The sequence below is a fragment of the Watersipora subatra genome, chromosome 2 (assembly GCF_963576615.1).
Source record: "Watersipora subatra chromosome 2, tzWatSuba1.1, whole genome shotgun sequence".
Classification (NCBI taxonomy): domain Eukaryota; kingdom Metazoa; phylum Bryozoa; class Gymnolaemata; order Cheilostomatida; family Watersiporidae; genus Watersipora; species Watersipora subatra.
In genome coordinates this window covers 76,340,002-76,355,818 of record NC_088709.1, presented here as the reverse complement: position 1 = coordinate 76,355,818, position 15,817 = coordinate 76,340,002, and the positions used below count along the sequence as shown (strand labels likewise).

At 38.7% G+C, this 15,817-nt stretch overlaps 2 protein-coding genes across 3 annotated transcripts in view; one reads left to right on the top strand and one right to left on the bottom strand.

Annotated features, from left to right (window-relative positions):
- LOC137387535 (dehydrogenase/reductase SDR family protein 7-like) overlaps nt 1–3,126 on the top strand; it is a 44,237-nt gene extending 41,111 nt beyond the window's left edge. For both annotated transcript variants that reach the window (XM_068073988.1, XM_068073987.1), the window contains exons 7-8: nt 1,153–1,320; nt 2,761–3,126. In XM_068073988.1, the coding sequence (XP_067930089.1) occupies nt 1,153–1,320; nt 2,761–2,939 (347 nt within the window). In that variant the 3' untranslated portion in view covers nt 2,940–3,126. The remainder of the gene's footprint in view (nt 1–1,152; nt 1,321–2,760) is intronic.
- Nucleotides 3,127–3,665: 539 nt separating this feature from the next.
- Nucleotides 3,666–15,499, bottom strand: LOC137387740 (probable E3 ubiquitin-protein ligase DTX3). Its single transcript, XM_068074241.1, has 2 exons — nt 15,142–15,499; nt 3,666–4,082 (listed from the first exon to the last, which is right to left on the bottom strand). The coding sequence occupies exons 1-2, from the start codon at nt 15,472–15,474 to the stop codon at nt 3,792–3,794; spliced, it is 624 nt and encodes a 207-aa protein (XP_067930342.1). The 5' UTR covers nt 15,475–15,499; the 3' UTR covers nt 3,666–3,791.
- Between the last annotated feature and the right edge of the window lie 318 nt (nt 15,500–15,817).

Below are 15,817 nucleotides of genomic sequence, written 5' to 3'. Positions count from 1 at the left end.
AAGCTGATCCATCACCATACTATGAAAATCACTTAAACCATTATATTATATTACGGTTGAAAAATGTGTTTTTACTTTTTCTAATTCAGTACGCTAACAAAATAACACATACCTATTTGTTAAAATATGCAACAAAATGTAATGTTTTATGTACGCCGCTCTATGGAGTTTTTACTTTTGAGACAGACATAGTGGCTAAGGATGGCTTGTTAGAGACTTGACGGCAACTCATTCGGTACAATATACTTTCGTGATGCTACATAGCAGAAAATTTTAGTTTAACTTAAATGAATTTTGCTTATTAAACACACACATAAAGTTAAGTTTTAATCTTTTACTCAACTTACTTCAATTTTGTCGTCTTAATTTTTTGTTATTTGTCGATTTGGCTCTTTTTGTATCACATTCACTATAACTTTTAGCCAACTTTTTAACAGCTTTTTTCAATTTTATTCGAGGAGAAAGACCCAGTGATGCTGTTTTTGAAAACAGCTTCTCGCACACATGACCATGTAGTGACCATCGAGAATCAGCTCATGTGCTCATATATCAAAGGGTACTCGTATCTCAAGGAAGAAACTTGCTTAAAAGTCTGTTTCTATTTTGACTTTCTTGTATGTTGAGGCACTTGAATGTTGAGGCACTTGAATGTTGAGGCACTTGTATGTCGGGGCACTTATATGTTGAGGCACTTGTATGTCAGGGCATGACTATATATAAATTGAAGTAATTATTATTAAATAGATGGAGCAGAATACTATATAATTTTATAGGAATATTTGCTCTAACTTACAATGGGTTTAGCTTGTGAAAGAGCCTGTAGATCGGATAAACGTTGTATGTTGAGGAGTTCGAAAGTTCTGTTGTCTTACATATACTCAGGGACTTTTCAGTTCTTTGGAGTTGTGCTGTCCTACATATACTCGGGGACTTTTCAGTTCTTTGGAGTTGTGCTGTCCTACATATACTCAGGGACTTTTCAGTTCTTTGGAGTTGTGCTGTCCTACATATACTCAAGAGTTACGCGTTCCTTTTTACACTTGAAACAATTTAATGCAGTTCTATTCTGGAGAAGTAATATATTATATGTACTCCAGTGGAAAGCTTTGTGTGGCCTTAGAAAGATGGAACCAGACATTTTTTTCCTAATAGATGGAGCATCAAAGCACGCTCTCCAAGCATTCTGTGATAGCCTGAGGAGTGAAAATAAGAGGCACGATATAGACGTGCTGGTGGTGAGCCCAAGCTATGTAACAACCCCCTTCGCGCAGGCCACACTCAGTGGAGAGGGTAGCCCCCTCAGCGGACAGCGTCTACAGGGTGAGTGAACTAAGGCTTTTCAGAAGTACTAATCTGGAATATACATGTAATATAGGGGAGTTCACAGAGCCTTTTTTGGTGGCTGTGAGATTAGCATGCACTGGTTTGTTTTTTATCTCTATGTACTTTTAATTTGTGATTAGCTGAGGTAAAACGTTTGTTATGTTATTCACCTGTATAGTTATTCTTTAGCTGACCTCTAGATATACAGACATATAACACTTTTGGTTAGTCAGCATCTTTCTCGTGATGCTGTCTGGTAGACAAAGAGTTTCTATTGTATTTTCCTAGCCTAAATATTGCATATTGCAAGCATATTTGTTATGGAGCATGTACAGAATGTTCCACAATAGCCCTTCTTTTGTATTTAAAAACTGTTCGTTGTCTGACCTTGGTACAATAGTTGTCGTTCCTTGCTTTGAAAACACAAGTAGTTCATGCGATTAAATATTCATTCCTACCATTGGTGATGCAAGTCCTGCTCTGAATGGCTCCTCCAGTTAGCAGTTGCAAATGTATATTACTGTAGTATCAATGACTTTGGAAGAAAGGTTGAACAAACTGTAGGTTGGCTACCTCATGCCTGAAGAAGCTTATTTTTAATTGTTCATAATTTATATGTTATAATTTGTACGCTATAGGAGTTATTAATTCTATATGGTAGGCTGCTGACTCGGAGGGCAGCAAAGGTATCAAATTAAATGGAAATAGCCACTAGAGAGTCTACTTCCTACAGATACCATAGAATGATCACTTGAGTGATCTGTCACCCTTTAGTTCTACTAGTCAGCACATAGCCAAATACCATAAAATGATCACTCGAGTGATCTGTCACCCTTTAGTTGTTCTACTAGTCAGCACATAGCCAATTTCTGGTTGTAACTTCTAAATAATATGCAAACACCTGAAAGACCAAACTTGAGCCGAGAGACAAACTACTAGAGCTGCTGCTTACAATCTCTGAGTAGTTAAAATAAAGGCCGATGTCTATGGGTCAAATTCCCAACCGTAGACATCGGCGCAAGGTTTTAGTATCTGATCGTTCTTTCCTTTCTATCTCATTCTACAATGGCTTGTTGAATATAAGAATATAACACGTTGTAGATTTATGTACACTCACTAAGTAAACTCGCTTTTTTTTGCTGTCAATGCATCATTTATGGTTTAAAGGATTCACCCCTTTTTTACAAAAACATTTGGTAGTCATAAGTTGGTCGTAGTGAAGCAAATTAGCATTGACATGCAGCGGTTGTTTTAAATGAAGTAGAGGAGACAACTTCAAGTTTATGTGATGTAAATCACATAGAAATATAAATGAGCTGTCAGGGGAGCATCGTTGACCCATAAAGTTTGGTAATGCTTGTCAGGCAGCTTGCCTGCTCAGTCAGGTGAAGGTCTACTCTTGCAATGTTGGAACTATTGTTATTGTTTGAATTGCAGAGCTGAAATCCACCCTGCAGGCAGGAATGACCCCTGAATATTGTGCATCGGAAATAATTGCTGCCATCAGGACATATGAAACAGACTACCTGATAGGTCCATGGCTTCACAGGATGTTTGTCTATATCCGGGTAATTAGCCCGTGGCTCTTTCACACAGTTATGTCTACTCAGGACTGATGATAACATGAGAAAGCAACTTCATTCGATTACTTTTTTAGACCAAAATTTCCTTAGTTTTCTACACTCATGTTGTAGCTTGGAATTATTTGATGATTTGTCATATAAACTGTTACTAAATGTAAAATATTTCATGTCAATGGTTTTTCAATGATTCTCTGAGTTGCTCAAGAAATAAAAGGTGCTGGCATTTCTCATGAAGTTTTTCATTTAAATATTTCAAAATCTGTTTCATAGCCTTACAGAAGGATTATATTGTAGTTTTGGTGCCTTGCGTTTACTAGTGAATTAATGCACTTTTAGTATTACAAGGAAAGTTACCAATTTAGGTTCTGTAGCATACGGTAATTTCATGTGACATTGGTTTGGTAACAAATACGTACTATAGTACATTTACACTAGTCATCAATGGAGTAATGATCATCACACAAGGAGTTAGGATTATTTCTATCAGTTGCTTGAGGTCTACAAGCATACTGGATATCTAAATTGTAAGAGAAATGGTGGTAGAGGTATAGGGTAAACATTGATTAGGGTGTAAAATGCACATGAATGTCAGCACATTGGAAAACTATGATGGCCTGTCAGAGGCACTGCATCGGTCAGCATTACGGACATTGTAGTGATCTTGTGACTTGGCGGTTAAAGTCAATATTCATGGCCAATGGCCGTTGAACCAATGACAGAGAAAATAGTCATTTAAAAGATGAAATATCTTTGAAACATTTAACATACATGTATATTATTAAAAATCTGAAGTGTATAATAATAATTAAAAAACTAATCAAAGGTTTTATGTTGAGATAAAAGCAGTAAGAATGACATCTGACATGCATAAGTGAACTCTATTTATCAATAGCTTATTCCCTTAGCTTTCAAGTCATCAATCACTCTGTCCAAGTACTCGGCATCAGGATATCCATAGCTTGAGGACCCACCATGAGTGTTTGTCTTATGGTGGATATCATTCCAGACTACACTGTTGTCTATGCCAGTTGTAATTGATTGTCCCACGCAGAATATTAGTCGCCTGTCAAAAGCTTTGCGCAAAAGGTTTTCAACCTTTCGTCCTTTGTCAGTATCGGGAAGGTAAGCCACTCGACTCGTACCAGCGAAGTGTATCCCTGGATGTGGGTGTTCAGGCTGCAAAACAGAAACTGTTATAAAGGAGAGAATTTCTCTCTCATTTCATCTGCTTGTTTAGTTTTAGTATATCATATAGACATGAAGCTTTACAATATTTTACAAGAATGCTAAAGCAGGAAGAATGCGCTTTCATGAAATAGTTATCAACATATATCATATGTAAAGGGTTACTAGATATCAACATATATTATATGTAAAGGGTTACTAGATATCAACATATATCATATGTAAAGGGTTACTAGATATCAACATATATCATAAGTGAAAGGTTGCTAGATATCGACATATATCATATGTAAAGGGTTACTAGATATCGACATATATCATATGTAAAGGGTTAATAGTTATCAACATATATCATAAGTAAAGGGTTACTAGATATCAACATATATCATATGTAAAGGGTTACTAGTTATCAACATATATCATATGTAAAGTGTTACTAGATATCAACATATATCATAATTATGTAAAGAGTTACTAGATATCAACATATATCATATGTAAAGGGTTACTAGATATCAACATATATCATATGTAAAGGGTTACTAGATATCAACATATATCATATGTAAAGTGTTACTAGTTATCAACATATATCATATGTAAAGGGTTACTAGATATCAACATATATCATATGTAAAGGGTTACTAGATATCAACATATATCATATGTGAAGTGTTACTAGATATCAACATATATCATATGTAAAGTGTTACTAGATATCAACATATATCATATGTAAAGTGTTACTAGATATCAACATGTATCATATGTGAAGGGTTACTAGATATCAACATATATCATATGTAAAGGGTTACTAGATATCAACATATATCATATGTAAAGTGTTACTAGATATCAACATGTATCATATGTGAAGGGTTACTAGATATCAACATGTATCATATGTGAAGTGTTACTAGATATCAACATGTATCATATGTAAAGTGTTACTAGCTATCAACATATATCATATGTACAAAATGTAAAGTGTTACTAGTTATCAACATAAATCATATGTAAAGTGTTACTAGATATCAATATATATCATATGTAAAGGGTTACTAGATATCAACATATATCATATGTAAAGTGTTACTAGATATCAACATATATCATATGTAAAGGGTTGCTAGATATCAACATATATCATATGTAAAGGGTTACTAGATATCAACATATATCATATGTAGAGGTTACATGACAGACTGTCTTTTGCAAGACATTTCAACATACCAATTCTTAGCAGTATTATAGCTATAGAATGCCATTTGTGTATCAATGCGGAGTTGTCACGCAATGTATGTTATTTTATCCTGCAACTGCATAGAGCTAGAACTATTGAAATTATGTACTATGGTTACAGGTTACATCTATGAACTACAAGGCTTTTGCGATTGTGGTGTAAGTCTTAAAGGTTGACTTGCAATAAAATTCACATTGCAGTTATTTGGTATCAAAAGATTCACCATGTCTTACTCTGTTGTGTTGTAGGTGCCAAATACAGTGAAACTCGGCTAACTCGACCTTCACGGGACCGAGAGGAAGTGCTCGAGTTATCAGAGCGTTCAAGTTATGAGAACGCTGTCACAAGTGCGTGTATTATTGTATTTATCAGTACATATACAAACTATATATAAATCAAAAGCATTGATTGCTTGTTGCAAGTTAAGGGACCTCTCATGTAATGTTTTAACAATTTTTATTAGAAATTATAAATATTTTCCTTTTATTACTTGAGATTCGTTTGTTTGTTTTAGGTGATGTAACTGCCAGGATGTTTTCAGATTAAAATAGGCAAAACCTGATCGCGGTTGAAACTCTCAGAAAAAAAGACATATTTTTCTTTTGAGCATTTGAACAAAAACCAGCTTTGCCGATTTTTCTTAAAGCTTATCTGAAGGTTACCTCGCTTCTCCTTGCTTGCGGAGGGCAATCCCCAAGCGAAAGTTTGGTAAAATTTGATTTTTTGCAAACCTATAGAAAAGTCGTTAACGAAAACATTTTGCCGATAGTGGTAATAATGACGCCTAAGAACTACTAAAAGTTGTTGTTTATTTCTATGGCTTGCAATAAAGTGATATTCTAAAGTGATAACAACCGTCTCGTAGCCGTTGGGCAAAAAAACTGTTCGAGTTAACCAAGTTATGGTCGAATTATTTAAAGCAAGTTATCATTGCGTGGGAACGGAACAAACAAACCCGTTCGAGTTAACCATGTGTTCGAGCTATCCGAGGGCAAGTTATCCGAGTTTCACTGTATGTGGATATGTGATTACAAGCTGTTAAAAGCTCAAAAACGAAAAGCCGCCGTAGATTGGAATCTCTTTATTTCGATGACAGAACCATGAAATTTAGTTATTGTCTTGTCACGTGATGTTCTCACATGAATTGAAAGGCCAATAAAAAGCGCAATATAAAACTTATCGTAGCACTAGTTTATGACAAACACTTCAGGTTTTACTGGAGACCCTGTATCAAATATAGATGCTCGCTACTTTACAGTTTTGTTTCGGCATTATTCAATCGTCAAGTCGTAATCTAATCATGTGACCCAATACTTCGCAAATAATTTCTGCAGCACTTTTCGATTATCACAAGCGACCAACAGGCTCGTCATGATTATCACACAATGATATGTACTCCTTCAAACTAAGGCTAAAAAATTGAACAAATTTTTACGGTAAGTTATAGGATATCACTGCTGAAAGTGACAGCATTACGATGACGATAAAACAGACGCGTAAGAACAATAGACATGGTTTTATTGAATGCGTGAAGTATACTTGTGAAAACATTTCGACGATTATGGTTGCATGACAGTGTAAACAGAAACCATCTCTCACATCTACGTCACATTTGAGCCGTTTTGGAAAGAGAATCCAAACTACGGCGGTCTCTTGTTGCTGCGATTTTCCGTTCGTTTTTGAGCTTTTAAGAGCTTGTAATCACATTTCCACATATTTTGCACCTACAACACAACAGAGTAAGACATGGTGAATCCTTTCATATCAAATAACTGTAATGTGAATTTTGTTGCAAGCCAACCTTTAAACAAATTGAGGGAAGAGCCTTTACAGGAGGATGTGAAAGGAGAATCTTTAGGTAAATCAGAAAAAATATTCTCAAAGAGCAGACAACCTCTTTAATGTATGTGGCATGGAGCCAAAGTTTCAGAGACAATGGGAAATATTTTCATAAATTACAGATATATACTTAGTATACATCAAAGATACAAAGATCTCTTAAAGATACAAATGAAAAAAGATTTCTCAAAAAAAATAATTTGAAAGCAGATCGTATAATTTTTACTTGTTGTGATAGAATATGCCGATGGATAGTGAGTGATGAGAAATCACCTCACACAAACACTGAAGACCTGCAGATGATTTAGTCAAACCCATCAATGGTCAAATCGATAGGAAGTCATTGAAACCAACCCTCATAGCAGAGTCACTAGGAGTAAGGTAAGTAGCTGAATGCCCCGGGTTTCTCTACGCAGCTGGAATCTGAACGCCTCAATCCATACACCACTCACAGTTTCAGGGGAATCATGGTAGTCTCTAGTAGTCACTATTAGGCTACACAAGGGTGTATGTTAGCTGAGCCGAGGTCTATTGACAGTGGATAAGTGCGCATGTCGGTACGTCAGTTAAGAACTGTGGCTCAGTGGTTTATAAGTCAAGGTTTATAGGCTAAGATATTCAAATGCTTGCATTATAGCAAAAGTTTTTGATAGAGTAAATATCACTAAAGAGACAAATATAACTATCGTTCTGGTTACATATTGTTGCCGAGGCATATAGAGGATAACTCATAGTTTATAAGTAAGCCTAAGTGAATGTTTGTTACATACTACATGATACAATAGGTATACAGTTAGTGGACACTCGTACAATGTAAATAGTCCGTTATGAGAACGTTTACGTTATAGAGATTTTACGTTGTACCAACAGTAAAATACATGATAATAGCCTAATTGTGCCACACACCCTTTTGGCCCTTGAAAAAGGAAAGACTAAGTTTAGCTTTATAATCTAACGACTGTACAGTAACTGTGGTATTATTGATTTGTATAGACAACTTTCTTCTTATCGCTTTCACTTGATTTAGGGTCTATGATTACTAAAGATTGGCTATGAAGGAGTAGGGGTCTCATTCCATTCAATAGTTAGAAAGCTTGAACTATTCTTACTAGAAATTATATTTTTATCACTTTATCAACCAGCTCATTGCTAGAAGAATTTTGTTTCAATAGACTGTGTGCTTTCCATTCTTGTCTTATTGATGAGACTGACAGTGTGAAGGTCAAATGAAGGCCAGAAAAAACCCGACATACAAGAGGGGAGAGATTACTGTAATCCAAATACTCTCAGTACAGTCATATGCTGACATATACTGTTGAGCAAGAAGACAATAATAAGGGGAATGGAGGCTGTTGTGACTTGAGCAGGAGCGGTGAGAGACAATTTTGGTGCTGGTTCACTTTGGCTATGGAAACCTGCCTACTCTTCTTGTACTGGTTCACTTTGGCTATGGGAACCTGCCTACTCTACTTGTACTAGTTCACTTTGGTCATGGGAACCTGCTTACTCTACTTGTACTGGTTCACTTTGGTCATGGGAACCTGCTTACTCTACTTGTACTGGTTCACTTTGGTCATGGTAACCTGCCTACTCTACTTGTACTGGTACACTTTGGTCATGGGAACCTGCCAACTCTTCTTGTACAGGTTCACTTTGGCCATGGGAACCTGCCTACTCTTCTTGTACTGGTTCACTTTGGTCATGGGAACCTGCCTACTCATTTTGTACTGGTTCACTTTGGCTATGGGAACCTGCCTACTCTACTTGTACTAGTTCACTTTGGTCATGGGAACCTGCTTACTCTACTTGTACTGGTTCACTTTGGTCATGGGAACCTGCTTACTCTACTTGTACTGGTTCACTTTGGTCATGGTAACCTGCCTACTCTACTTGTACTGGTACACTTTGGTCATGGGAACCTGCCAACTCTTCTTGTACAGGTTCACTTTGGCCATGGGAACCTGCCTACTCTTCTTGTACTGGTTCACTTTGGTCATGGGAACCTGCCAACTCTTCTTGTACAGGTTCACTTTGGCCATGGGAACCTGCCTACTCTTCTTGTACTGGTTCACTTTGGTCATGGGAACCTGCCTACTCATTTTGTACTGGTTCACTTTGGTCATGGGAACCTGCCTACTCATCTTGTACTGGTTCACTTTGGTCATGGGAACCTGCTTACTCTTCTTGTACTAGTTCACTTTGGTCATGGGAACCTGCCTACTCTTCTTGTACTGGTTCACTTTGGCCATAGTAACCTGCCTACTCTTCTTGTACTGGTTCACTTTGGACATGGGAACCTGCCTACTCTACTTGTACTGGTTCACTTTGGCCATGGTAACCTGCCTACTCTTCTTGTACTGGTTCACTTTGGCTATGGGAACCTGCCCACTCTTCTTGTACTGGTTCACTTTGGTCATGGGAACCTGCTTACTCTACTTGTACTGGTTCACTTTAGCCCTGGGAACCTACTTACTCTTCTTGTACTGGTTCACTTTGGCCATGGTAACCTGCCTACTCTTCTTGTACTGGTTCACTTTGGCTATGGGAACCTGCCCACTCTTCTTGTACTGGTTCACTTTGGTCATGGGAACCTGCTTACTCTACTTGTACTGGTTCACTTTAGCCCTGGGAACCTACTTACTCTTCTTGTACTGGTTCACTTTGGCCATGAGAACCTGCCTACTCTTCTTGTACTGGTTCACTTTGGCCATAGTAACCTGCCTACTCTTCTTGTACTGGTTCACTTTGGACATGGGAACCTGCCTACTCTACTTGTACTGGTTCACTTTGGCCATGGTAACCTGCCTACTCTTCTTGTACTGGTTCACTTTGGCTATGGGAACCTGCCCACTCTTCTTGTACTGGTTCACTTTGGTCATGGGAACCTGCTTACTCTACTTGTACTGGTTCACTTTAGCCCTGGGAAGCTACTTACTCTTCTTGTACTGGTTCACTTTGGCCATGGGAATCTGCCTACTCTTCTTGTACTGGTTCACTTTGGTCATAGGAACCTGCCTACTCTTCTTGTACTGGTTCACTATGGCCATGGAAACCTGCCTACTCTTCTTGTACTGGTTCACTTTGGCCATGGGAACCTGCCTACTCTTCTTGTACTGGTTCACTTTGGCCATGGAAACCTGCCTACTCTTCTGGTACTGGTTCACTTTGGCCATGGAAACCAGCCTACTCTTCTTGTACTAGTTCACTTTGGTCATGGGAACCTGCCTACTCTTCTTGTACTGGTTCCCTTTGGTCACGGGAACCTGCCTACTCTACTTGTACTGGTCAGGTTTGCATGACGGAGTGATGCAGTATAATTAGCATCTACCAACTAAACTTTGATGCCTGATGCTTCTGGGACTGGGTGTGAAGGAAGCTATAGTGGAATAGATATCAAAATAGCCCTTGACCAATAGTTTTTAGTCAGAAGATGTGTAATGAGCAGTAGTCCTTGACTGCTATATGTTGGGTATTTTAAAGCTTCTTCATTACCAGGAAGTTTCACACAAAAATACAAGCTAAAACTTGAAAAAGTGACAACAAGAAACTGCGAAACTGTCCTCATTTCACGTTTTCTCGTCAACCGTACTCTCGAAGAAACTATTACAATTGCTGTGCAAAGTCCTTCGGACCAACCTTATACCGAGTGTACAACACTAATGATGAAATCAGTTCTGGGAAGGCTTTATCTCCAAGCTTATCATTTTCAGTGAGTTATTCAGGATTTGACACGTAACAGCGAGTGCTTGGGCAGGTTGTAATGCTACTCAGAAATGGTGAAAGTTTGAGAAAAGCGAGATGAGTGTGTCCCATGTTACAGCCATCAAAGTATGTATTCTGTAGCAACGCTCATTCTTAATTCTTGCAGATGCTATGTTGCATTGTCGTCGGGATAGCCAGTTAATCTAGCACCTGCAAGGCTTGCCAGAGTGGATGACCATTATGTGCTGATCTTGTTTCTAGCAATATTTGTCTCCAGTAGCAATGCATTCTAATGAACACGGTTGACTCTATTCAACAGAAGGTAGGAGAGAGGGAGATAGTTTCCTTAATCAATCAGGGTATAAGAGGATTGTGTGCTTCTCGACACATCATCCCAATCGTAAAGTGCATCTTAGGAATGCTGGAATGTTGAATGCCATAATATATGACACACAAAATATAATACATAAAACATAATACAACTTCAGCTAAATATAACAAAATCCATCTGACTAACACTATCGTACAGTTCTGCACAACTTGGAATATAACAATGATTATAACAATGGCACAGATGCCATGCCGATCTACTTTCAAACCCTTTTGTTATACAGTGCACCCTCAGGTTACGATAACAGTGTTACACCACTTGTTATACAGTGCACCCTCAGGTTACAATAACAGTGTTACACCACTTGTTATACAGTGCACCCTCAGGTTACAATAACAGTGTTACACCACTTGTTATACAGTGCACCCTCAGGTTACAATAACAGTGTTACACCACTTGTTATACAGTGCACCCTCAGGTTACAATAACAGTGTTACACCACTTGTTATACAGTGCACCCTCAGGTTACGATAACAGTGTTACACCACTTGTTATACAGTGCACCCTCAGGTTACAATAACAGTGTTACACCACTTGTTATACAGTGCACCCTCAGGTTACAATAACAGTGTTACACCACTTGTTATACAGTGCACCCTCAGGTTACAATAACAGTGTTACACCACTTGTTATACAGTGCACCCTCAGGTTACGATAACAGTGTTACACCACTTGTTATACAGTGCACCCTCAGGTTACGATAACAGTGTTACACCACTTGTTATACAGTGCACCCTCAGGTTACAATAACAGTGTTACACCACTTGTTATACAGTGCACCCTCAGGTTACGATAACAGTGTTACACCACTTGTTATACAGTGCACCCTCAGGTTACAATAACAGTGTTACACCACTTGTTATACAGTGCACCCTCAGGTTACAATAACAGTGTTACACCACTTGTTATACAGTGCACCCTCAGGTTACGATAACAGTGTTACACCACTTGTTATACAGTGCACCCTCAGGTTACAATAACAGTGTTACACCACTTGTTATACAGTGCACCCTCAGGTTACAATAACAGTGTTACACCACTTGTTATACAGTGCACCCTCAGGTTACAATAACAGTGTTACACCACTTGTTATACAGTGCACCCTCAGGTTACAATAACAGTGTTACACCACTTGTTATACAGTGCACCCTCAGGTTACAATAACAGTGTTACACCACTTGTTATACAGTGCACCCTCAGGTTACAATAACAGTGTTACACCACTTGTTATACAGTGCACCCTCAGGTTACAATAACAGTGTTACACCACTTGTTATACAGTGCACCCTCAGGTTACAATAACAGTGTTACACCACTTGTTATACAGTGCACCCTCAGGTTACAATAACAGTGTTACACCACTTGTTATACAGTGCACCCTCAGGTTACGATAACAGTGTTACACCACTTGTTATACAGTGCACCCTCAGGTTACGATAACAGTGTTACACCACTTGTTATACAGTGCACCCTCAGGTTACAATAACAGTGTTACACCACTTGTTATACAGTACACCCTCAGGTTACAATAACAGTGTTACACCACTTGTTGCTTTCCAAGTGAACATGACGACTTTTCGTCCTCGCCATACGATTCCTATTTCGCCATTCGAGTTCAACAAAAAAATCGCTCGATATTCAAATTTGGTTGTCGGTGTGCTTATTACGTTAAAATAACAAAAATGCCGTTATTTTGTTTTCCGAAAACCTTCACACAAGAGAAGACAACTTCTCTTTCAGGCATGAAAAAGATACGGTGATCGATTTCTCTCAGTTCGGCATTCCATGTGTGAAAAAAGTGGTATGTGTGGTTCCCTTCATACTAGAAGCAAAATTAAAGTTGCAACCCCTTCGAACAGAGGGTGAGGGATGAGACAACTTCCCTTAATCTGCTAATTAATCTGCTATTACGAGAACAGCAACGTTTAGGCTTGCTTGTCGAATTAGGTTAAAAAAGGTCTTAATTAGACGGGTTAAAGTTATAGGGAGAAGGAGGTTATAGGTTATAGAAGGAGGTTATACGTATTGACCTTGGGTCCAAGGTCAAGAATAAATAAGTGCAAGTTGAAAAGTTAAACAATCAGATCTTGGAGCTACAGTTAAAGGTTGACTTGCAACAAAATTCACATTACAGTTATTTGGTATCAAAAGATTCACTGTTTTACTCTGTTGTGTTGTGGTGCAAAATATGTGGAAATGTGATTACAAGCTCTTAAAAGAGCTTGTAATCAAAACGAAAAGCCGCCATAGATTGGAATCAGTTCATTTTTCTGACGTAGTCATGAGATTTGGTTATTGTTGTCACGTGATGTTCTCACGTAAATTGAAAGGCCAATAAAAGGCTCAATATAAAACTTCTCGTAGCACTAGTTTATGACAAGCACTTCGGGTTTTACCGGAGACACGTATCAAACATAGATGTTCGCTATTTTACAGTTTTGTTTCGGCTTGGTCTAATCATCTAGTCGTAATCTGATCATGTGACCCATACTTCGCGAATAATTTCTGCAGCATTTTTCGATTATTACAGGTGACCAGCAGGCTCGCCATGTTTATGAGACAATGATATGTACTCCTGCGAGCTAAGGTTAAAAATTTAAACGAATTAGTGCTGAAAGTGACAGCATTACAATGACGATAAAATAGACGCGTAAGAACAATAGACATGGTTTTATTGAATGCGTGAAGTATATTTGTGAATTTATTTCGACGAATGAGGTTGCATGAAAGTGTAAACAGAAGCCATCTTGTACAACTACGTCCCATTTGAGCTGTTTTGGAAAGAGATTCCAATCTATGGCGGTTTTGTGATATCGGCGATTAACTGTTCGTTTTTAGCTTTTAAGAACTTGTAATCACATTCCCACATATTTTGCTCCTACAACACAACAGAGTAAGACTTGGTGAACCTTTTGATACCAAATAACTGTAATGTGAATTTTGTTGCAAGTCAACCTTTAAAGTCTTCCACAGGTTAAATTCCTACCTGTAAGGGGTTGGTAGTTTGGCCTTCCCTTACTAGGATTATCATAATGTTAATCATCAGCTATCTATAAAGGACTGGCCGGTTGACTGTAAACAAACAGCCAGTCTACAAGCTACAGAAATACCGGACTAGCGACTAAAATACCTCTTCAACGTTTGCATCCGCCACTGACTGCAAGTGCGGCAATGATAGTCCTCTGATTGGCTAAGCGTTTGTCAGCCGAAGGGAAATCCCCAGACAATCAATGTACTGTACAATATTCCTAATGGCCACCTGTCCTGTGAGACTAGCTGCCTGACGCGGCTGTCGTTTGCGTATGGGCAATCCCTTGAGGATTGAGTGTCGGCTTAGCTTACTACAAGCAGAGGCTTCCCGACTTTGTACAAGCATTAGCCCTGTGATTTTGGTGGAGCGTGTTGCATACCAGTCGCAAGGTATCCTCGACGACTGTTGACATGCTCAGTTTCAGAGAGGATACCATTCATGTTACCACTATTGGTCTTTTATAAGAATTAAACCCGACTTGTTGTTTCCAGGTCAGGAGTTCTAGACCATATGACTACCATTGGATAGCCAGTGCGGAATGAGCCGTAGCGCAGCAATAGACAAGTTTGACTCATTGCTAACCTTGGACACATTATCGCTCTGTGTTAACATTGTACCCATTCTAGTTTTGCCATTGTAAATTGTGTTATGTAATTAGTTTAATGCACTGAATCAACTAAAATCATATCGTTATATGGAGCTACAACTTACATATACAGTTAGAGAGCTATATTTAGCTACAACCCCACAGCAATGTACCTTCAATTGATCTGAAAACAGCTTTCATGAATACGAATGCGATACGTCCATTATTCTTGCCATATTCGTGCATAGGATTACTTACCCCTTGTATACCAGGTGGTATATTATACTGTATGGTGATGCAGCCGTATCCTTCATACCCTGGCAGGGAGTTGTGTGATCTTGTTGTAGTCATTGTCCCACCTCGAGGCTGCTTGCCTTCTGCCTCTCTAAAAGGAACTCTACACGTGGGACAGAGATGTGACTTGCACCTAGACACCAACTGATTCACACACTCCTCACAGAACTGGTGAGAGCACGGCAGCGTCCTTGGATTGTTTAGGCAGTCCATACAGATAGGACAGAAGACAGAAGATGCCATGACCTGGCAGGTTAAGTAATCTATGGAGAAAGCTGCTGATATGCCCCTTTTCATTACTCGAGACACGGAAGTCAATCGATTCCTGCCTATTGTTTGAAACTACCCGAACAAACTTACAAAAGGGGTGGAGCGAACAGACTTTGCTTATCAGTTTGACAATACATGTACTTGCATCACACGACCGATACAGAAATATTGACCAATCCCAAACAAAGTATCTTGGATGTCCAATCAGAGGCAAGACTAAACCTTGTTTGTATGCTCCACGTGTTAGGTCGGTGACCCTAATGTGAACAGCAAGCGATGCGTATGATAATAACTAGCCTGCCTTGACAAACTTGTTTTTGTGGAGTTGTCCCCGTTGAGGGGCGAGCAAAACAACAGTTTGTCAAGACAG

Excerpts from the sequence above, each read along its gene's own strand:
- LOC137387740 (XM_068074241.1), bottom strand. The coding sequence starts at position 15,474 with ATGAAAAGGGGCATATCAGCAGCTTTCTCCATAGATTACTTAACCTGC. Across the intron at positions 4,083-15,141 it reads TACCACCTGGTATACAAGGG|CCTGAACACCCACATCCAGG; the intron begins GTAAGTAATCCT and ends TCTGTTTTGCAG.